This window comes from Arvicola amphibius, chromosome 2, assembly GCF_903992535.2.
Source record: "Arvicola amphibius chromosome 2, mArvAmp1.2, whole genome shotgun sequence".
NCBI classification, from domain to species: domain Eukaryota; kingdom Metazoa; phylum Chordata; class Mammalia; order Rodentia; family Cricetidae; genus Arvicola; species Arvicola amphibius.
The window spans coordinates 79,974,116-79,996,079 of NC_052048.2; the positions used below are offsets into that span (position 1 = coordinate 79,974,116).

General features: G+C 45.0%; 1 protein-coding gene and 1 pseudogene across 4 annotated transcripts in view; both read right to left on the reverse strand.

Moving 5' to 3' along the window:
- Nucleotides 1-1,235: 1,235 nt before the first annotated feature.
- LOC119808604 lies at nucleotides 1,236-1,384 on the reverse strand (annotated as a pseudogene).
- Nucleotides 1,385-6,706: 5,322 nt separating this feature from the next.
- Gng12 (G protein subunit gamma 12) overlaps nucleotides 6,707-21,964 on the reverse strand; it is a 108,968-nt gene continuing 93,710 nt past the window's right edge. For 3 of the 4 annotated variants that reach the window (XM_038319792.2, XM_038319793.2, XM_038319795.2), the window contains 2 exons: nucleotides 12,466-12,583; nucleotides 6,707-10,592 (listed from right to left, as the gene is read on the reverse strand). In XM_038319792.2, the coding sequence (XP_038175720.1) occupies nucleotides 10,467-10,592; nucleotides 12,466-12,558 (219 nt within the window). In that variant the 5' untranslated portion in view covers nucleotides 12,559-12,583 and the 3' untranslated portion in view covers nucleotides 6,707-10,466. Of the gene's footprint in view, nucleotides 10,593-12,465; nucleotides 12,584-13,305; nucleotides 13,387-21,964 lie in introns of those variants that run through there. The other variant, XM_038319794.2, reaches the window with a different exon arrangement.

Here is a 21,964-nt window from a genome sequence, read left to right on the forward strand (position 1 = left end):
AAAGATCTTTGTTGATCTGACACCCCAGACTTCTTGAGAACCTAGACCTTATGCATACATTATTTTTACAGTTAGCCTATCTTTTATGGTTTGAGTGTGAAATGTCCCCCCACAGGCTTATGTGCTTGAATACTTTATCTGTTACTGATAGCAATGTTTTTGTGGACTGATTAGAAAGTGAAGCCTAGCTGGAGGCAGTGGACCACCACAGGTAGGACTCACGGGTCATAGCCTGACCCCTGTTCTGGCTCCAGTTCTCTGTGCATACGATTCTGCTAAGATATAATGAGTTGTGCACACAGCCACAGGTAACTTTGACCTGGAAGTTTCCCCACTAAGACAGTGTATCATTTTAAACTATGCACCGAAATAATTTATTCCTCCATCATTGACAAGAAGCAACTAGTCCACAATTCTTTCCTCAGTCTTCACCAAGAAGGTCCTACTTGTCCTTCAAAGTCTAACTGATACTTTCTCCATGAAACTGCTGTTAATTCCTCCAGGCACAAGCAACAGCTAACATAGCTCTTGCCATGCCGGGTAGTAACTTTCATCCTACTGCCCATTCTCCATTATTTCCAAACAAACTATGATGCAACTGACCTGCCTGGGGCAATGGGGAATGAAGAAACAACAGACATATGTACAGCAAAGTTGCTGTTGAGTGGGCCATGCTCTCTGATGTAGATGCACCAGTATCTGGGAAACTCAGTGTTACTACATACAGCTGAAAGAGGCAGGTTAGCCAGTTTGGATAAGGGGTCTCTGTAGAGGAGCAGTCTCAGGCTGCAATCATAGAGAGGAGGAAGCTGTGGTTGATACTTTCAGCACATATTGTCAACATCCATACTGGAATCAAGGGAAGCCCTTGCCATTCCCATGGGTCTGAGGCACTGGCGTCCTTGACATGGCCAAGCTCACGTCAATACCTTCACTCAGGACTCCAGCATCTCCCTGCAAATCTGTTTTTGCCTTTTTGGAGTTTATCCAAAAACTATACTTCTTAAAGTATATTACAAAGAGTATATTACTTAGTGACAATTAACACTGAAAATACCTTTCTGTGATTCATTTTTCTTTAAAACTTCTAATCCTGGTGAATGGACTAGACATACATAAATCCATAGCTAAAACAGGAAGTGACTCTTCAACACCTCTAATAGTACACAGCAAACTCATATTCTTCTCAGCCTCACAGCTCTGGACTTTGCTTCTCTCCAGTTTTCTTTTTTCCCCAGTGGGAAGCATGAAGACCCATTAGTACCACAGAGTATGCAGTCAAGTTTCCCACTTCTGGGGAAATTGTAGGGGTTGGCACAGCGGGAGTGCAATGGATAAGCCTCGCCCTGGGAAAGTCACCTTGGCAACTGTGCAGGCTAGGTTTTATAACAACTTGACACAAGCAAGAGTCATTTTAGAAGAGGGACCGTAATTTTCTTTACTGATGACTAGTGGGGGAGGGCCCAGCTCACTTTGGGAGGTGCCCCCCAGGGGGTGAGGACTGGTGTTCCTGGGTTCTGTAAGAAAGCAAGCAGAGCAAGCCAGGAGAATCAAGCCAGTAAGCCGCACTCCTCCATGGCTCCTGCATCAGCTCCGGTCTCCAGGTTCTGGTCCTGTTTGAGTTTCTGTCCTGAATTCAGTTATCGATGGACTGTAGAGTGCAATGACAAGCTGAAATAAACTCTTTCCTCTCAAGTTGTTCTTGTTCATGGTGTTTATCGCAGCAATAGAAACCTGAGACAGCCATCACGGTGAAATTCAATTTCATGATGAAATTCAAAGCTAGTGGTAAATGTTAGGTATTGTCTAGCCTGAATTCTTTTACTAGACAAGAAAACAAAACCAGACGTCCTAACTATCCTGTTCTGAGACAGCAAACTGGCATCCAGAAGGGAGAACTCCAGACTGTAAGCTTCCACAGACCCTTCTCTGTAGTCAACCAAGACTGAACGACTTTAATGGGAAATTCAAAAGTTCACAAATTTTATTATAGCATATTGTGTTACTATTATTCAACTCTTACTGTGCCCGATTTAAAAAGAATCTTTAACATAAGTATGCACCTACAAGAAAAAGCACTTACTATAGGATGCTCACTAGCTGCATGAGAATGTGTCCCCTTGTGGATGGGAAAGGAGAGCAAGGGGCAATGGGGGCCATGTGTTCTTCTATATAAACTGAATTGTAAGAATTTTAATTTGAAAAACATATTAAATATACTTTTGGATCTCTCTAAGCTTCTATTTTTGCAAATGCAAAATAAAACAAAAATAATAGCTACTGTCTGGATTTGCTATGAGAATAAGCTAATAGATGCAAAATGTTACCAAGAGTACCTGGTCCTCTTAAGTACCTAAATAGACCACCATTTACTCTTTGCCCAGAAACTACTCTGATCCTTAAAGACAGCGTTTCATATAGCCCAGGCTGGCCTCACTATGTGGGTGACCTTGAACTTCAGAGTCTCTTTTGTTTGTATTTCCCAGGTGCTGGGAATCCTTGCATGAGCCATCATGCCTCCTGGTCCTCTTGATTACTAAAGTACATATTTGTTTACCTTACCTTCTTGATTTTACGATCCAAAGTTACTGTCATAAAAAATCCCTACTCAAAACTAAAAACAGGAAGGCACACACAGACATAGAATTTGGATGACATGAGTTTTGGAGCTGCACGAGAGAGAGAGAGAGAGAGAGAGAGAGAGAGAGAGAGAGAGAGAGAGAGAGAGAGAGAGAGAGAGAGAAGATTGATTTATTTTGGGACAAGGTCTCACCATGTACACCAGTTTGGCCTGACCGGAGTGCTGGGATTAAAGGCTAAAGTGTGTGTCACCATGCCAGGTTTCATTTTATCTTTTACTTGTATATGCATGTACACAAGGATGCACTTGCCTATATTCACTACTTTTTTTTTTTTGTTGTGATGCCACCATGACCAAAGCAACCTAGAGAACAGTTTATTGGGGTTTACAATGTCAGAGGATTAAAGTCCATAAGGGGAACATGGCAGGAGGCTGGCAGGCATGGTGCTGGAGCAGTAGCTGAGAGCCTACATCTTGATCTGTAAGTGTGAACCAGAGAGAGAGAGCCATCAATGGCATGGATTTTGAAACCTAACCCTGCCTCCAGTGACACACCTTCTCACCAAAGCCACACCACCCAAACCTTCCCAAATAGCTTCATAAACTGGGGACCAAGTATTCAAATACAGGTGCCTATGGAAGACATTCTCATGTGAATTGCCACAGTGCCTGTGGAGGCGAAAAGAGAGTATTGGATCCACTGAACTGGAGTTACAGATGTGAGAAACCCAGTGTGGGTGGTGGGAACCAAACTTGGGACTTCATGAAGGGCAGCAAGTGATCTTGACTGCAGAGCCATCTCTCCAGCACTTTTGAGTGACAGGATATGACACAACCTTTATAAGCCTGTTTCATGACCTCTGAGGTTAAATCACATTTACTTTCTCTTGCACAGTGGCTGTGAGGCAGAAGCTGAACAACAGTGTGCATGACCACTGGTCCCTCTCTCCAACTGCACAAACGCCTAGTGCTATAGGCCAGTATTCTATGGCTAATACTGAAATGTGCCTCACTGACATCATTTCTCAGATGATTATTTAGAATACATTTGCCATGGAAGACCATCTCAAAGTAAGAAGGAGAAACGTAAGCCTGGGCTCAGAGCAACCATGAGGGCTCGGTAGAGTTTTAAATTAAAGGCAGGCTGTGCTACTTACATTTAAAAACTGTAAACTGGTTCACTTCAAAAATTTACTTCAGAAGGCGACTTCATCTAACTTGTTAAACTAGTTCTAGCTTCCTTGAACATGTAAACTTATCCAGCTGGTGAGTTAAAGGATTAATTTGTAGCTCCGAGTGTCTCCCTCAGTACTTACCAAGCTCGAGGCACTGGTTTCAATACCCATCACCAAAGGAAAAGAACTGTTTACTACCACCCAGGCCTCACACAACCATCGTAAGATTGTCGTCATCCTAATCCCAGGGCACATTAATAACTCAGTTACCAGTGCCTGAGTCCACAGGTCCTCCTGCCCATGTGACTGCTTTAGGTCTGTCCAGCTCAGAATCTAATGGATCCCCAGGTCCCTGTGTCACAAGGTTTGTGTTCTCTCACTCTCAGTGAATGTCACTAAGCAGGGTGTGTGGAGGTGCTGGGTTTATGAGACACAATCTACATAATGATGTAGATTAAAATACATCCAGTTTGTATTTTAACTGTTTCTATTACTCACTTCCATAGCAGCATAGACTGCCTGTGAGGACTGGAAGGTATTATCTGGGATACTGCATTTGTGATTGCTTCCAATGGTACCTAAACAGTTACTTTGTGCTAATAAGCATTGCTTTCTCCATAATTCTGCTTTACAGTGCCAACAAACTATCATGTTAAGCCAGTTAATACCTTAGCATGAATTGATATGGACTGCCATTTCTTTGGAAGGTTTTATTACTTTTAGTTATGTGTATAAGAATGATTTAGAGTGGGGGCACGTGCTCATGCCTGCAGGTGCCTGGGGAAGTCAGAGGTATCCGATCCCCTGGATCTGCAGCTGGAGGCATTTTGTTGTTGTTGTTGTTGGTTTTTCAAGACAGAGTTTCTCTGTGGCTTTTTGGAGCCTGTCCTGGAACTAGCTCTTATAGACCAGGCTGGCCTCGAACTCAGAGATCCGTCTGCCTCTGCCTCCCGAGTGCTGGGATTAAAGGCATGCACCACCACCGCCCGGCTAGCTGGAGGCATTTTTACACTGCCTGATGTAACATGCTGGGAACTTAGTTCAGGTCTTCAATTGCAGTTCATGGTCTTAACCATCTCTCCGGCACCTAGAATGTAATTTCTCTCAGGGCAAAGACTATATTGGACTCTGAAAAAAACATTGTTGAGGTGAATATTCTTAAGACATTGTCCAGGAATGGCCTCCAGTTAAATATAGATTCGAATGACTCACACAAGGACAAAGCACAAAAAGGCAAATCAGCTAAAGGTACTGACCACATCAGGCTGCATAAAGACGGTTAGAGCAGATGATGGGTCAGATTCGACAAACAGGCTCAGAACTGGAAGACAGAAGACTGAAAGGGACATGGGCCTAAGACTCCTGTTCCTCATGTAAGGCTGAAAATGATAGTCCAGTGTCTCCACATAAGTCACTTGCCAGTGAAAAGCTGATGATGGCACATGTGAAGAAAAGGTGAAACCCCGGGCGGCATGCATCCCTAGGCTCCTACTGCCACTATCAGCAAGTATTTCCTGTCCACAGCTTTGGGTAGTATACACTCACCAACCATTCTTGGGTGCACACCTTAGGGTACACTCAGCTGTTGCTTTCACTGCCACCCCCTTTCAGTTCTGTCACCGGCTGTCTCTTTAAACAGTCCCTTTTACAAAATTCTACTATCATCCCCAGTACAGCTGTCTTCAAAGAATCACAGCAACTATGGGAGGGGGGGTAGCAGAGATGAGAACTTTAAAAACAGCTTTAGGGAATTTGGTAACAATGGGTACAAGTGCTAGTCGGTTGTAGCCTCACTCTCTAGACCAGAGTACTGGACATCTGTAGTCCTTACTAGACAGACTGAGCCCCTCCTGTCCCACCACGAGTGTGCCCGCCTGTGCGCATGCGTGTTGTGTGTGTGTGGTGTGTCTGCAGAGGAAGGCCCTTCCCTCGCAGACCTGCTTTATTGCCTGCTGGGCTGCTCCCTTCTAGCTTCTCAGAAGCTGTCTGACCTTCATCACTGCAGGGGTTCACAGGGTTGGAAGCAGGGTGTCTTCAGCAACTGCAGTGTTACCTGTTTGCATAATCACCGATGGATCTCAGGGTGGTGTCACTCCCTAATCACCTCCTGATGGAGGAGTGTCTATGTGTTACTTTCATTGGTTAATTAATAAAGAAGCTGCTTGGTCCAATAGGACAGAAAATTAGGTAGGCGGAGTAGACAGAACAGAATTCTGGGAAAGAGAAGGCAGACGCTTCAGGCAGTCGCCATAGGCAGTTGCCATGCCTCTCCTCTCTGAGATGGATGCAGGTTAAGATCTTTCCTGGTAAGCCACCCCTCGTGGTGCTACACAGAATACTAAATATGGGTTAAAGGAAGATGAGAAAATTAACCAATAAGAGGCTGAACCCAATGGGCTAGGCAGTGTTTAAATGAATACCGTTTCCATGTAATTATTTCAGTGTAAAGCTAGCCGGGTGGCGGGACGCAGCCCCGGCGCTCCTTCTACAACCTCCTAAACCTCTTGTTCTTACAGGAACAGATACACTGTACGGGGGACCCACACCCAAGCTTGGAGTCCACTTTCTCTTCCTTAGGAGACTCAAGCCATGGCAGTGTTTTTTTCTGCTTCTCAGGTCTCAGCATCCGTATCTCCTTAGTCACACCCCCCCCAAAAGACTTAGTTGTGACACTTGTCCCTCCCCTGGTCTCCTAGAATGCCCTTTCATGACTCTTGCTCTACATGTGGTTCTGCAACGATGAAGGTAAGTATGGTCGTCCCACCCTCCTCACACCAGACTCTCAGGATGTCGGGTCGGGGTGAGCCTTGCTTGCCTGCATGTCATGAGCACCTGGCTCCCAGAGCATGCTTAGGAAATGTCAAGTGAATGGAGGGAAAGGGAAGAGAAATAGTCTTTTATTAATTTATTGAGCAAAACACAGGAAGAAGTCAATGACGCAGTGACCCAGTCAGTAAAGCAGGCTTTTTAATGACTCTTCTCTCACATTTGTGAACATGTTAGCAAGTGAAAAAAATGCTTTTATTCTTTTCCACAGAACAGAGCTCCAAATAACAATCACAATGTTAAAATGAGTAAGATGCTGGACGAGTAGCCAAAGAGTATAATCAAATAACAAAATCACAACAATTTACCAACTGAAACTTTACTGAGACAGAAGAGAATATGTGTCTGTAGTTAACATGGCTAAAAGTGAGACATTATAGAAACTAAGTCCATCAACCTAGGACAGGTACTATACAACATAAATGCAAGTAGGTGAGCACACACTATGGACAAATCAGGATTTGAAGCAGCTCGTAGCACCAACTCACTAGAAGGACCAGCAGAGAGGCAGGTCATTCAACCAAGGCATCTGGGAACAGGGAGAATCTCAGCCAGCATCTCCTTCTCCTCCCTTGTGACAAAGGGGGAAGGAAAGCTGAAGTGTCTGGTCCAAAGTCATCCGGCAGAGGACTGACCAGACCACCAACATCTGGTAAGTGCTCTATTCTATTTGATTTGATGTATTTTCCCTACTAACAGGCTTACGATGAAAGAAAACAAACTTCATAGCATAGTTCAGTATTACATTTATTCCAATGGAAATGACTCTTGGGTCTGTGCATGGATACATTTTTAATACGAATTCAGAGTGATGAGTCTGACAGTTCTACCTTAGTGGTAAGCTGGTAGAGAGGAGGCACCTGGACAGATAATTTGGCACATCTTTATAAAATGTTATTTTACTGTTACTGTGTATGTACGTGTGTGTATGCAGGGTAACACACTGAGCATGTAGAGGTCAGAGGACAACCTGTGGGAATCCGTTCTTTTCTTCTACCTTGTACATCCTAGGGATCAAACACAGGTTGCTGGGCTTGGAAGCAAGCACCTTTACCCATTGAGCCATCTTGCTGGCCCCAGTTTGACGCATCTTATATTGTGTAAACAATGAGTCAAAATTATTAACTCATTGGTATAAAATTTTCCCTGTGGATAGTTTAAAGATTAACAAAGTATAAAAATAACATAAATACAGAAAAAGCCAAACCTTCCCTTGAAAATTAAGTATGACACTCTTTTACTTCCATATGGCAAAATGTTGAAAAACATGATTTCAGAAAATCAAAATATTTAGCACAACCCACAGCTTATGAACCACCTGGTATATAAAGCATTTCCCTTGATTCTAAATATGTGTGTTTCTTCAAAATGTTTTGGAGTCATGGAATCTTGCGTACTCTATCTTGCCACAGCCCCAAGGCTAAAATTGGACAAATTCATGATGGGCTGTGGGGATCAGAGTATGAACACTATATTGCTCACTACAGACAAAACAGATTGAACCTACAGAAATGAAGCCAGGTTATCAGTGGAGGGAAAAATCCCACATGGGACTTCCATTCATTATGATCACCAACATACTGCTGCAGACAGGTATCTGGCTTTGTAAGTGAACAAAGATAAATAAAAGTGACTTCTGCATGCCATATACATGTATACATATATTATAATTTCTCACATAAACATTTAAGTATAAGTAAATCAACATTTGGCTTAGTGTTTTCCCTCTTGGTTCCAGCATTAAAGGGTCTGATTTCACTTTTATTGTGAGCACAGTTCAGATCTAGTTAGGGAGTTTTAAGATATTTATTGTCTTTAACTAAGGAAAAGGCAACAATATCTCCTGGGACCTCAAATTCATTTCTTACCATTAAAAGCATATTAACAAACATATGTTTAAGTAGTAAAGAATATACTATGCTACCAATAATGTGCACATGATTGCATAAAAATATTCTGTAATAAACTGCCTTATAAATATTTAAAGAAACATGTTTAAAATTAGAGTGACTATAAGATTAGTGTTCTGAAACCATCAGTAGAAAAATATACTTGTAAAAAAAGAATGTTCCATTAAATGTAAAAATTGTCTTTTTGGTGTACACTTCCATATTTACCTTTTGCAAGGCAAAAAGCTTGCTCTCTCTCCTGAACAGGTGCCTTTAAAAACAGATGGCAACTAAGCAATAGGTGAGACCAGGTTGTGGGCAGTGGTATGGTTTTCTATGCTCAGTTCCAAGTGCTGGCCAGACAGGGGACTTGGAGAAATACTGGATGTCTCTGCGTCATTTAGGAATAGTACTGCATCTGTCTGTCATCAAGAAACATGATGCTCAAGGCCTAGGCCCTAGATATTAAGAGAGATTTTTCTCTTAGGGCACACTGCATACAAGTAGGGGAAATTCTCTAAATAACTCCTAGGGGCTAAGTCCTTTTTGAGAATACTTTTTAGAAATCCTTCCTTAGTAGTTACCTTAATGAACTGAAAATGAATTAAAATATCATAGGCCTTGTGTTTGGGTTGGGCTTCTAAACGAATATTTTAAATGAACCCTCTCATTGTGACAAAGTCAAGATACGTCCTTGGTCATGGCAGGCTATCTGCCTCTGGGATCCTCACCGGACACTCTGAGGGTAATCAAGGTAAAACTGATGACCTCAATCCCCGATTGCTGGAAGCGCCGGGACTGCCCTACAGACTGCAAGGCTCCCGCTGGAAGGGTCCCTCGCCCTGGGTGGTTTGTGACAATGGCAGTGATGAAACTGCAGCCATCTGGAAGGAGCTCAAGTGTCTTCATATTGCTCGACTGTTTTTTCCCACTGCAATCACCCAGCTGGAGCTGGGTAGGAGAGAATGTCCCCACGAAAAGAGTTGCTCTAGCAGCAAGGGACAGGTATCATGCTGGCGAGGAGAAAGGGAGAGGGTTGCCTGCCAAGCTGGGCCCAGGAGAGCAGCTGTTTGCACAATCCTGCTCTCCTCAAGGCGAGGCTCACAGTTCCTTCTTGCATCCCAGCCGTGAGGGTGGAAGTTTCTGAGGTGGCCACCCCCGGAATCCAGCAGCCATCACGAGCCCTGATGTGAAGTGGCCCAGGGTCCTCCCGAGGGTCTCTTTCCCTTTCTTAGCCTCAGAATCACAGAAGCCCAAATGACTGATATGAACTAATACCTCAGCAAAGGGCTTTCAGTTTTGTCTTAAGAGTTTTAATTGGCACAGTTTATTGCAGACTAAGGGGTCAGCATGATTCCAAGAGAGGAGAGAAGACAAGATCAGCTCATTAGGATGAATATGAGCTTTGCAACATTCTTTCATTACTTTTTTGTACAAAAATTATATGGAAAGAATCTGTCCTTTTACATACACGGAGTTTCAGATAAAGGTAGAACTCTGACGGGCTGATCTTACAGTAGGAAGTTTCAGTGTGATTAGTGTCAATAGTGCAAAAAGCTATGGCCGCAGACACCTGCCTCTCCAGGCCCCGTGTGGGGAACAGGTTGGCAAAAGTCTTATTAAGAACATAATATAAAGGTTTTGGACCGGAGTGATTCTTGACATTTTAATTTACTGGAGCTTAGACAATTTAGTTCTTGACATATCTTAATCAACTTTGTATTGAAAAGACAAGCTTCCCCAACTCCCCTGCCACTTTCCTTATACAGTAACCCAATATGATACCATAGTTATCAAATAGAAAGTAAGATTGTTATTCTGTATTAAATCAGTAAAGGGTGAAGAAAGGACAACTTGGAAGAGAGACTTCAGGGTCTGTTATTCCAAGAGAAGAGTGTTTTAGTTACTAGCTGTGGTTACCGGGTAAGCTGAAGGCATCTCTTCAGGTTGCTGCCGTGGTTTGCATTAAGAGGCAAGGGGTTGCTTCCCAGTCTACTATAAGATGATGCAGGTCTTCTTATCCTTGAATGGGTTTTCCGAGGTTGGTATGCCTATCAGCAGAGGGTCGCTCCGGGCATGCTCCTCACAGTATGACATCAGGTCTGCAGATGCTTTTGAGACCTGGTGAGGACACAAATAAGAAAGAGAAGACTTCACTGACAAGGATCCTAACCCAACAATCAGTGTGATAGTGTACGGCCTTCCGACCGCTTGTCAGGTGCAAGAGAAATGGTCTTGGCAGGTAAGACCTGCCTCAACCCAATGATCGATCGTATGAGGACACCTCACCAGCAAGCTAGCAGAAATATTTAACTAGAAACAAAACAATCAATCTCCATTCTAAGTGATGGCAACACCATGGTGAAGCAAGCTGCCCTGATTAGCCATAAAACACACTGAGGGTTAAATACCGTTCTTACAGAACCCTGAATTGCAGGGGTTTTCAAACGGCTTAAAGAATAAGTCCTAGGGTTTTCTGTATAAATGTGGAACAAAAGAGAGACATTGAGAGAAAAAGAAAAGCAAATCACATTTAAGCGTGCTCACCAGCAACAAGTGTAAATAAAGTGCTGTGAAGAGAGTAGGTAAAGCCTCCTGCCACCAATCCAACGACCTGAGCTCTTGACCCAGCCAGGACCAACACAATAGAGAGAGCTGTCTCCTAAATACTGTATCCTGACCTCTACATGTGTGCTTTACTGATCCATCATACACACACACACACACACACACACACACACACACACACACACACACACCTCACCAAAAAATTAGTAATAAAAAAATGAAAAAATGAGTATTTGGATATTTGCCATTCTGTAGTTTGAAATGTTTAAAAATAAAAATTAAGGACAAAGAAAGATAGGTGTGTGAATCAAGGGAAAGTTACATTTTAGTTTCTCTCCAAGAGAAAGGAGACTGGAAGACAGAACAGAGTTTAAAAATCGGATTGTGGAGCCCACACCTGACTAAGCTTTGAGATTTACTCTTAGTGTTCTAGTGCGGGGATGCGAAAGGCACAATACTAGCAAAGGAAGGCACTTCCTCTGGTGTGGCATTAGAAGGTCCCGTGCCTCCCTCCGGTGTGGTATTAGAAGGCCCCGTGCCTCCCTCCGGTGTGGCATTGGAAGGCTCCGTGCCTCCCTCCGGTGTGGCATTGGAAGGCCCCGTGCCTCCCTCCGGTGTGGCATTGGAAGGCCCCGTGCCTCCCTCCGGTGTGGCATTGGAAGGCCCCGTGCCTCCCTCCGGTGTGGCATTGGAAGGCCCCGTGCCTCCCTCTGGTGTTACATGTGGAACTCTGTGTCCTATCAAGGGAGTCTGGAGGTAGATTTCAGGAGAGGTGAGACCAGGGCTCTGAGGGCCACCACAGGAACCTCACGCTTTCCAGACAGCTGACTATCCCCATTCAGGTGACTGCTTCAGTTTCAGGAAACAGACACTGAACACTAACCACACATTCCAGGGTTCTCACTGGCCAGTCCTCTCAGGATGGAGGGGATACTTCGAGGTCAAACTACTAAGAAAATCTACCGAGTCTGGAAATGGAGCCTTTACTAAATCTGGGGCCACAGAGTGGCCACTAAGTGACACACTGAAAGACAGCAGTATCCAAAAGGAGGATTTGGACAGACAGCTGACTTGCAATACTTGATAAATTCCAGGAAGATAACAAAGGTGCTTAGCCACTCCACTGGGAATCCTGTCCCCACTCAGAAGACAGTCATGACAAGGCTTGATCATACTCACTCAGGAAAAACAGGCTCTCAGAAAATGTTGTCTAGGGCTTGACAGGGGGCTAGCTTAGATATCTGGCCCCTCGGCTGTTTTAGAATAACACCTGTGCTAGGTAGGAAATGAGAAGTAAATTACTCTCAGCCTGCTCCAGGAAAAGTGGGAAGCAAACTGCATACGGCTGTATCTTCTCTGCTTCGCATTCCTGCTCAGGAAGGGTGGGGAGCTGTGCAGAACACACTGCCAGGCCCTTTGCACGCACCTTTATTCTCTCGATGGAGGCTTCCAACCGCAGCTGCTGCACAGTTCTCCTAGCCTGGGCAATGTTGTTGGTGCTTGCCGTCTTGCTGGACATCTTTGACGATTAGTCTCCCTGAAATCTGGAGAGAATTTTTAAAAGGTGACTAGCAGTTCCTTTAGGATATTTAAACATTTATTAAGATGTGTTACTTGAAGGGGGAAGGCTGCATCTCCCCAATCATCCCAGTCAGAAATGTCCCACAGCCATTCTGGTGACGATCCAGATGTGCCAGCCTGCCATCACTTGAGGACCTACAGCACCTTTCTGCAGCAATCTAGCATCTGTCAGTTTAAGCTGTGTGCCCCAACATACTACAGAAAAGTGTCCTTTAAAGAACTTTCTAAGAGAACACACACACACACACACACACACACACACACACACACACACACTCTTGCAGTAGCTAAAGGACCTACAGCAAAAGCAAACATCTACCAGCGGTGTGTGTTACTATCACCACAACCCCCATAACAAAAGGCTTCACTTAATTTCTATTAGCCTGATGAAAAATTCAAGGCATGGGAAATGGCAAGAAAGAAAATTCCTCTAAAGAAATTTGCACACAGGGCAACGTTAGGGGTCATCAGATGTGCAGCAAGTGTTAAGACTGTCGGGAGGCAAACAAGTCAATTTATTTTCAAGCAAAGTAGGGAGGGGGGGTTTAGCAGAAGGACTCTCCATGGCATGATAGATCTATAGTAATGTCAAATGTACAATAGTCTGAAATAGTAAAATGTTATCATTCCTTCCTGCCTCATCCTGGTGGCCAAGCCACCTGCCCATCCTGTTACCTGCCCTTACATGTCAGAGGGTTGCTCCTCCTCTCTGACTAGGGCCCTTGGTGTCTAAGCTGCCCTGTTGCTTTGTCTTCACAACCACCTGATATAAAGCAGTGGAAAGAGCCTGGCCCTTGAGCTTTGACCTCTCTGCTTAGGCAATGGCACCATTTCAAGAGGAAGACAGGCCCAGGGCAAAAGCCTGCCCGGTGCCCTTGCCATATATGGTTACATTCACACCCAGAGGGGTGGCAATTGGAGAAAAAGGCAGAGCTGACAGGAGGGCGGCAGCTTCATGACTCACGGGAGCAGGTGGGCAGTAGGTGTGCCTCCCTGGCACGATATGAGGACTCAGCAGTCTAGGGCACCATGGCGCCAGCAGCAAACCCAGGCTGACTCATTCTTTGGGAGGGCTTGCTGCTATACAAAGCTTAGACCAGACAACACGGACCGCATGAGTGCCCCAGACATAGACATAGATGTCTCCAAGGCCTGAGTCAATGATCAGAGAGGGCCGGACCCTCTGGTGTCCATTCTTACACATTTGTACAGAAACAAAAAACACTACCTCAAAAAAAAAAAAAAAAAAAACACATGTCAATCTGTGTGCAGGACTTTGGAGTAAGCCTTTGGTGGCGGGCTTCCAATAATCAAGCTTGGACGCTCCAGTGCTGCTCCCAAGGAGGTTGAGACCAGGTAGGCCATTTTACCTGTGTGCTCATCTTTTTGTTTGTAACATAAGGACACCATTATCCACCTCAAAGATTTTTCTTCTTTGCAGTGTAGAGCAAATTCAAATCCCTAACGCATATCTAGTGTGGGGTCCAGAATAATGAAGTTCCATAAACTGCAGCTGCTAACACTAGAATCCCCTTCTTATACTGTCCACCTGCTCAGTGGACCTCGGGGGGTTTGACTGATGTGATCTAGGCAGGGCCCTTTAGAATAAGTCCTTCGGCAATTCTGCCACATTACTATCAGGACAGAACCAAAGGAATGATGACAGCCAACAGAACATTGGAGGAATAAGGAAGCCCCAGTAGGGCAGAAGTACAGGAGACAGGAGAAGGAAGTGTGTGGCAGGACATGGTGGACTTGTCTTGTCTGAGGCCTTAAGTGACCTTGATTCGGTACAAAGCCTAGCAGTCTCTTCCCCAGGTTCCAGTCATGCAGCCCTGCCCAAGGGAGAGGCCAGGCCAGGCCAGGCCAGGGTCTATTAATCAGGTGTCTAAAGTGCCATCAAGGCATGGCAACCTCACCTTGCAGAGTGCACGGCCCTGATGCACACCAAATGGTGACAAAGTCTGTCCCTGTAGCCTAGGAAAAGGGACTCTCCTTCCAGCTGCTGGCTGGCTAGAGGTGACCATGACTGCTTTTCTGAATGGCAGTGGTTTGTAGACGGCACCCCCAGGGTTTCTCTACGCTCCCTTTGTATGAAAGCAATGCCAAGCATTCTCTTTCTCTCAGCCTTCAGGGTGCAGTTTCCAGAGCCAGGGAAAATTTTCTTGTAACTGAAGAAGAGGTCACATAGGGACAACATCATCCATTGCTCCTGCCTGTATGACCACCGGCAAACAATCCCCAGTCAAGCTCTATAAAAGCCTAGGAAGACCCTGCTCAGTGCAGATACACAGCCGGAGAGGATGTCTCCCCTTCCCCATGTGTTATAACTAATATTTAAACCAGCTAGCTTGTAAGCCAAAACAAAAGAAAAAAAAGATTAAAAACAGCAATCCACAATTCACTCTTCTCTCTCTCTCTCTCTCTCTCTCTCTCTCTCTCTCTCTCTCTCTCTCTCTCTTTCTCTCCTTTGAGACAGGGTTTTGCTTTAGCTTTGGAGCCTGACCTGAAACTATGTCTTGTAGACCAGGCTAGCCTCGAACTCACAGAGATCGACCTGCCTCTGCCTCCCAAATGCTGGGATTAATGGTGTGCACCACCACTGCCAGGCTCACAATTCATTCTTGCCAGCTTAAGCCTCTCTTGCTCCTTCACTGGACCTGATCGCACTCGTATTCCCCTTCTAAACGAGAATATTGCTGGTCCCCAGGCCCTCAGTGGTCCATACCATACTTTCACTTTTATTTTTCTTTCAACTCTTCCTTCCCTATCTCCTTCATTCCTTCTTAGAAATGGGGGGGTGAGGGGTGAGGGAGGGGGAGGGTGTCTTTACTGTTGCTACTGTTGCTCAGGCTGGCTCCAGTCTCCTAGGTGTTAAGCAATCCTCCTGCTGAAGCCTCCCCAATAGCAGGAACTGGAGGTACAAGCTACCATGGTGGGCCCAGAAACTCCCTAACCCCCTTTTGAGGCAGGGTCTCAAGAGGTAGGTGTTTTTTCTAACCACCAAGAGAAGGACCTTCTCAAGGTTTTATAAGTACAGCCTGTCTGTCTCAGGCTGACCTTGAACTTGTGAGTCCTCATGCCTCCCTCCCAAGTGCTGGAATGACAGGTTTAAGGTACCACACAGAGCAACAAATTTTCAGTTAGGCACTACTGGTGGTACCGGGCTGGGTGTGCTGAGGCTAGGCGGTAGAGAGACACAATGCCCACCCTCACGGAGGTGGCACTGAGGGAGTAATTAAATGCTTTCCCTTTCTGCCTCAGGGGAGCCCAACCCTGCCACACTGCTAGTCACCCTTCTCAGTCTCCCAGCTCAAATGCAACTTCTCTACAAGTTCCTTCCTCTCTGCTGGTACAGGGATAATCCTACCTAGAAAACTGGTTAACTTTAGAGATGAAAACATTTTCGCTTCATCCTTAAATGTAAAGAGCTTCTTCTACTGTATTTCTGTAGCAATAGCTTTGGGAAGTCAATTCAATGGGATACTGTGAGCAGCCCTAGAAGGATATGACCTTCCTCCTTGCAGATACTTTGTAAACCTCAACTAATGTCCTGGGACAGACAACAGAAAGACTGGGAAAACAACCAGGGATGTCTCCATACTTCTACTCTGGGCAGGAGAGCCTATGCAGCAGCTTGCTTTGTTCAAGCACAGCCTCCAGGGTAAACACAACCTGGCATCCTCATGGAAACTGGGAGCTTACTTGTTGCTTTTATACAGCATTTCAGGAAGCCTTGTTACAACCCTGCATGGGGTCATTACTGTTGTTTTAAAGGTGAGTCAACTGGGACTAGGAAGACTGGCTTCCAGGTGACACAGTCTATGTGCTCTAGGCCGCGTGTGAGGCTTTCTTCTCCGGAAGTCGCCCTTCCCACCTGCCACAAAGAAAGGGCACTATTCCAATTAAGGTGACTCATGGACACTGGCGACACTGCAGAATGTGCCACAATGTGGCTCTTTGCTGGGAGCACCTTTGACACTAGGCAACCCAACATAGGGGCTTGATGGCTGCCTGTGTGTATGCATCGCTACCCAGGGCACAAGACTTATCCTGCCCACAGCCAGAGGAGGCTTCACTTTTGCATCCAGGAGTAGGTAAAGAACAATCTCTGTAGCTTATAGGCAAAGGCTAGAGTCAGTATTGGGAGGTGGGTATAGTCTGGAATCCCAGTACTTCATTCTGCCCAGTAGAGTCAAAACTCAAGAACTTGAGCCAATGTCCATCCAATGAAACCTGGCTATTGTTTCTTTTCTGCTTCATATATGGGCAACACAATGGAACAAATGTGGAGCGTTCAGCTAGTCAAATGGTTTACACTGGTTTTGATGCTATAGTTTGCCAAAATTCTCAGGTTCTTAGAAATTCCGAGGAACAAGATGTTCCATTAGGAAAACACAGGCATTTAAATCTTTGTCAAGAGGACCTGAGCCAGAGAGGAGAGTGGGCATAAAAAGTGTCACCAAGCATACTCTCAGCAGAAGGAACAGAGAAGCATGTAGTTTGAATGACAAGTCATAGTGGCCTGGCCCCGAGCTAATCACTGGGGCGAAGCAACTTCCAAGAACAAACATCCTTCTGTGGCTGTAACAAAAGAGCAGCCTTCCATTTACTCTGCTCTCTCCATGCTGTCTATAGAAGAGGGACAAGAACACCTGCTTCTTAGGGCTGTGGGAGATGGGCCATGGATATACACTATTCTCTCAACACATCGTACATCTGCATACTACTAAATGCTGGGCTCAGGCCCACGTTTTTGGTGTGAGCCAAGATTAGATCACTGCTGGAGAATTACAAAGCTATGTGATGAGGTAGCAGCAGCCTAAGCCCAGGGAAGTATAGAGCAGGCTCCTACAGCCCTTCATCCTCATGAGCCCTTACCATTCAGATCAGAACCTGAAGCTAATCCCAGCCTCAGATGATGTGACTGGGCCCCATGTTCACTGCACAGTGTGTGTTTCAACTTAGAATTGACTGTGACTATTTGAAAAAGAGAGATTTCAGCAGGGCACAGTGGTGTAAGCCTTTATTCCCAGCTCTCAGGAGGCAGAGGCAGACAGACATCTCAGAGTTCAAGGCTAGCCAACGTTACACAGTGAGACTGTCTTGGATGGATGGATGGATGGATGGATGGATGGATGGATGGATGGATATTTCACTCTAGAAGAAGGATGTCTAGAAAAATGGACAACTGAGCTGGATCTGATGGGCAGCTGCTCCTTTGACATCTGCTAGTTTGGATGTTGTTCTGCATGCCCTGGACATGCAGTTCCAGGGTTAGCAAGGTCTCGTGCTCTTCCTGGCAAAGGTCTTGTGTAAGACTTGCTAACTACTTAAGCTTTGATTTTCTCATGGAAAAACATAGGGCAATACTACTTTACTATTTCAAAGGATTGCTAAACGTGAGTATAGTTATGGTTCATTGCTAGGATGCTTAGCCTAAGAGAGGCCTTGGACTCAATCCCTACCACTGTGGAAAAGCATGTAGATTAACAAATATAAGGAATGATTTTCAGAGTGTGTAGTACCTGTATCCTCTAATCAGATACTGTGTGTCACACCTCATTGAACTGCAGGGCTAGAAGCAATAACTATGTCCCAATGTCAACGGGAGGAATTAACAGGAATAGAGTGTTCCCCACTCCAAATTCATATGCAGAGGGTTTAACCCCAGCACTTCCAGAGTATGACTGTATCTGAAGACAGGGTCTTCTAAGAGGTAACAGTTAAACTGAGACCACGAGAACAGGCCCTTATCCCATAGGACACTGTTCTTAAGAAAAGGAAATTTGGGACTAGAGGTTCACAAAGGGGAGGCAAGTAGTCCAACACATGGATCTCAGATTTCTAATCTTCAGAAACTATAAAAAAAAAAACAAAACTGTTGTTGCAAAAGCCCCTGGCCTGTGGTAACTGGATAGTACTCATAGCAAAGGGCCATGCCTAGGTTCTCCTGCCACCGGAACAGTGGTCAAAGCATTCAGAAATGACCTGGCAGGTGAGAGTGACAGGGATTTTTGCAGACAAGAAGGGTGGAGGGCAGGCTGCTGTTTGAGGAGGTTGGGGTGTGCTGTCCCAGAGTCTAGTCACCAATCAGTTACAGAGGAACCACATGGCAGGGCAGCCTTCTGGTTCTGCTCTTTACACTGAACACTGGACTTAACTCTGAGGTGGTTCGGAGTCCTTTCTAGCGATTCTAGTGAGAGCCTGTTCTGCCTTTCAATGATTACACAGACTGCAGCAGAGTGCTTTCTGTTGGCTGTAACTGAAGTATGAGTCACACAGAATTATTAACCTGCCCTTAATAGCTTGCAGATTAGCTATGATTTCTATTACTGCCCTGCTATCACTGCTGACCACCTCAGACTCCTAGACTTCAACAGAGGAAGGGCTGAACCTCAGTACTCGCCTTCTCTTTTTCCTTGCTGAGGTCATGGGTGTGAGGGCCAAGGGAAGCCAAGCCTGTGCCCAAGCTGCACATGCCACTCAGCTCCTACAAACAATTATACTGACGGTCTGGAGGGAGAAAAAGGAGAAGAAGGAATAGGGTGGTTTGCAGGAACACACATTCTGTATAGCGAAAATGTTATATTTTGCAGTGATTTGGAAGATCATCTAGAGATCTCTAAGAGATGTTTGCACAGGTTGGAATCAGCCAATCAGAAAGAGGAGCATCTCTTACAAGGCCTCAGCTGAGCTCACCTGTGAGGCTCTTCTCTAATATCTTTCTTTGGTTGACCTTCACTTGCCTTTTAAGGCAAGTTTCCAAATAACAATGCTAGAGACAGGAAGTTCAAATGGTTAATTCTGGTAACTGTCACCATTTGCTCAGCAGTTCGTCTGTACCTGATGCACACATCCCTGCATTTCCTTTCCTTAGCAACATCAGGAGCCCTAACCCTTTATCACTTCTCTTTTTCAAATGGTGCAGATAGGATATATAACCTAAGATCCCACATGGTGGAACTGTAGCTCTGCCTACAAGGCTCTCAAGATGTTATCCTACACATCACCCTGGGAGGCTTGTCCCGAACAGCACGAGTCCAGGGTGAAACTGGCAGAAAGGAGTGGCCTGTGTCAGCTGGCCTTACACTCACAGTTGGGCCTATAGCAGTGTGAGCAGCCATATGGCATGGAGGGAATTTACAAGAAGGGAAAGGTTAAGGAGAGCAGGACCACCGCCTCAGATCCTAGGTGAGACTACTGCTAAGGACACAGATGATTACAACATCCTGTGTGGGCTGAGGTGCTGGGAAGGAGCCAGGAGGACTAGCCAATCTCCATAGTAAATCCGGTGGGCAGGAGTTGCTCCTTCCTGGCAAGGCCCTGGCTTCCCGGTGCATCTAAGAACACCTGGGGCACTTGCTTCAGAAATCGGCTTCAGGAGGTCTGCAACAGGGCCCAGACAAACAATTTAAAAGCTTCCTTGGAAGACTTTCCTGAAATACCAGTAGTGATGGCCAGACTCTGCCTCTGGCTCCTGCCCATCTTTACTTCCGACTGGAATTAAAATGGGTCAATTTAGAAGAAAGCTGCTTTCTGTCTATGCACGACTTTTCAGAGCTCTGACTAAGCCCTGGATGATTCTCTACGTGATGACAGTAGCCTACAGGGTTGACTTCTTTCAGGATGAAATTGTTCTATTGGTTGACATTCTCCTCTGTTATAAAGTCTGAGTCTGTTTGTGGACATTTCCTTCTGGAAAGCGCTACAATGCTAGACAATCTGTGCTTGCCACACACAGCGGTACCCTTTCGATAATGCTCCCTCTGTCTTCAATGCTGTCTTGAGGTACTGGTAGAGCAGAGCCATCAAGGGCTTTTGCTGTTGGATAAATGAAAGTCCCAGCTTGTCATCTGCTACTCCAAGATGGTTTATTTCTCAGTTTATATAAAATTATTGAGATGGTTTACATTTTGGGGTACTGAATCACTGAAACCCACTGTACCTTAATTGGATCAGCAGCATTTGGGTGCTCAATGGTTACAACACTTTCCAAATTCATCTGTCCTGACCAGTACAGTCTAGTTCCAGCTTATATCTCTGAAAAGCTGACTTAAGCAAGATCCAGGGGTTTTCCGGGATGTCCCTCAAAAAGTCCAAAGGGCTTGCACTCAAGGCCTTCTCAAAATTCTGCATCCATAATAAAACTCATAATCACATATAGAAAACTGTTTCTATATGACATGTGCCAAACGCCAGGCACTGGGCGACAGATACACCTCTTGGGGCACTGTCCTAAGCCCTCACATAACCCCAAGAGGTTCCGTTTCATTTCTAGTTTCATACAAGACATTAGCATGTGTCAAGAAACAGCTAAGAAGCTTCTAGGTAAAGACTTGAGCTGATTCTGGGGTTCAGGCCTGGTATTTTTATTACTACACAGAAAGAGTACCCTAATGTTCAAGTCCTTGACTTCCTAGGTTATGTTTTCAAGTCCTGAGCCTCCACTCAAATTTTCCACCAGCTTCTTAGATCTATTTAAATTTTCCCTTGCTTTAGGCTCTTGTTTACATTGCTACCCACTTCAAAGAAAGCTTCCCTAACTACTTTTACTGGCAGCGACCAATCCCTTTTATTAATTAATTCCTGCTATATATGCATACAGCTCAGGGGCTCAAGGACTCCTGAAGGGCCTGATCCACACATGCAAAGGGTAGGCAGGGCAAGCTGTGCATGATTAACTATTTGCTAGTCAGTGCATATTGTTACATAACTGGTTTTATATAAACATATATAAAAATAATGACTAAATGTCTTTACTACCATGTACCAGTGACTGTAAGTAGTGCTCAGTGTTCTGTGCAGACACAGGTTTACCTAGTATCCCTAGAGGTTGGATTCATCATATCCATAGAGACAGGTCAAGAAGTTACAGAATTAGCCAGATTACAAAGCTACAGATTTTAGTCCTCATTTCTCCAACATCAAATCTATGTCCTGAGCACCTTCTTCTGCCTTCTCCTTCACAGTGACCAATGCAGAGAAAGAGACCCCCATAAATACCTGAGTTAGTTTAAGACATGCAGAACAGCAACTATATATTAGCTAGTATGAAACCATCACCTGGGAGTGTTTTCATGTCTGATAGTTGCTATCTTAGAAACAGGATATATCTTGCTGGTCTTTCTTTCCCATGCGTATCATGCAAAACTGCCTATTTTGAGCCAATGACTACCTACTGGTATGCTTCTTGGCACAGACTTTAGAAGCCTGTGGAATTCTTGGTTTTTCCATATATTTGATTAGGACAAAAATGTTGACTCTGAACTTTCACCTCCAGTATGAGTCGGCACCCAGGTTCCAAGGGCCATGCTATTGTGTACCCATGTGAGGTAGCCAAA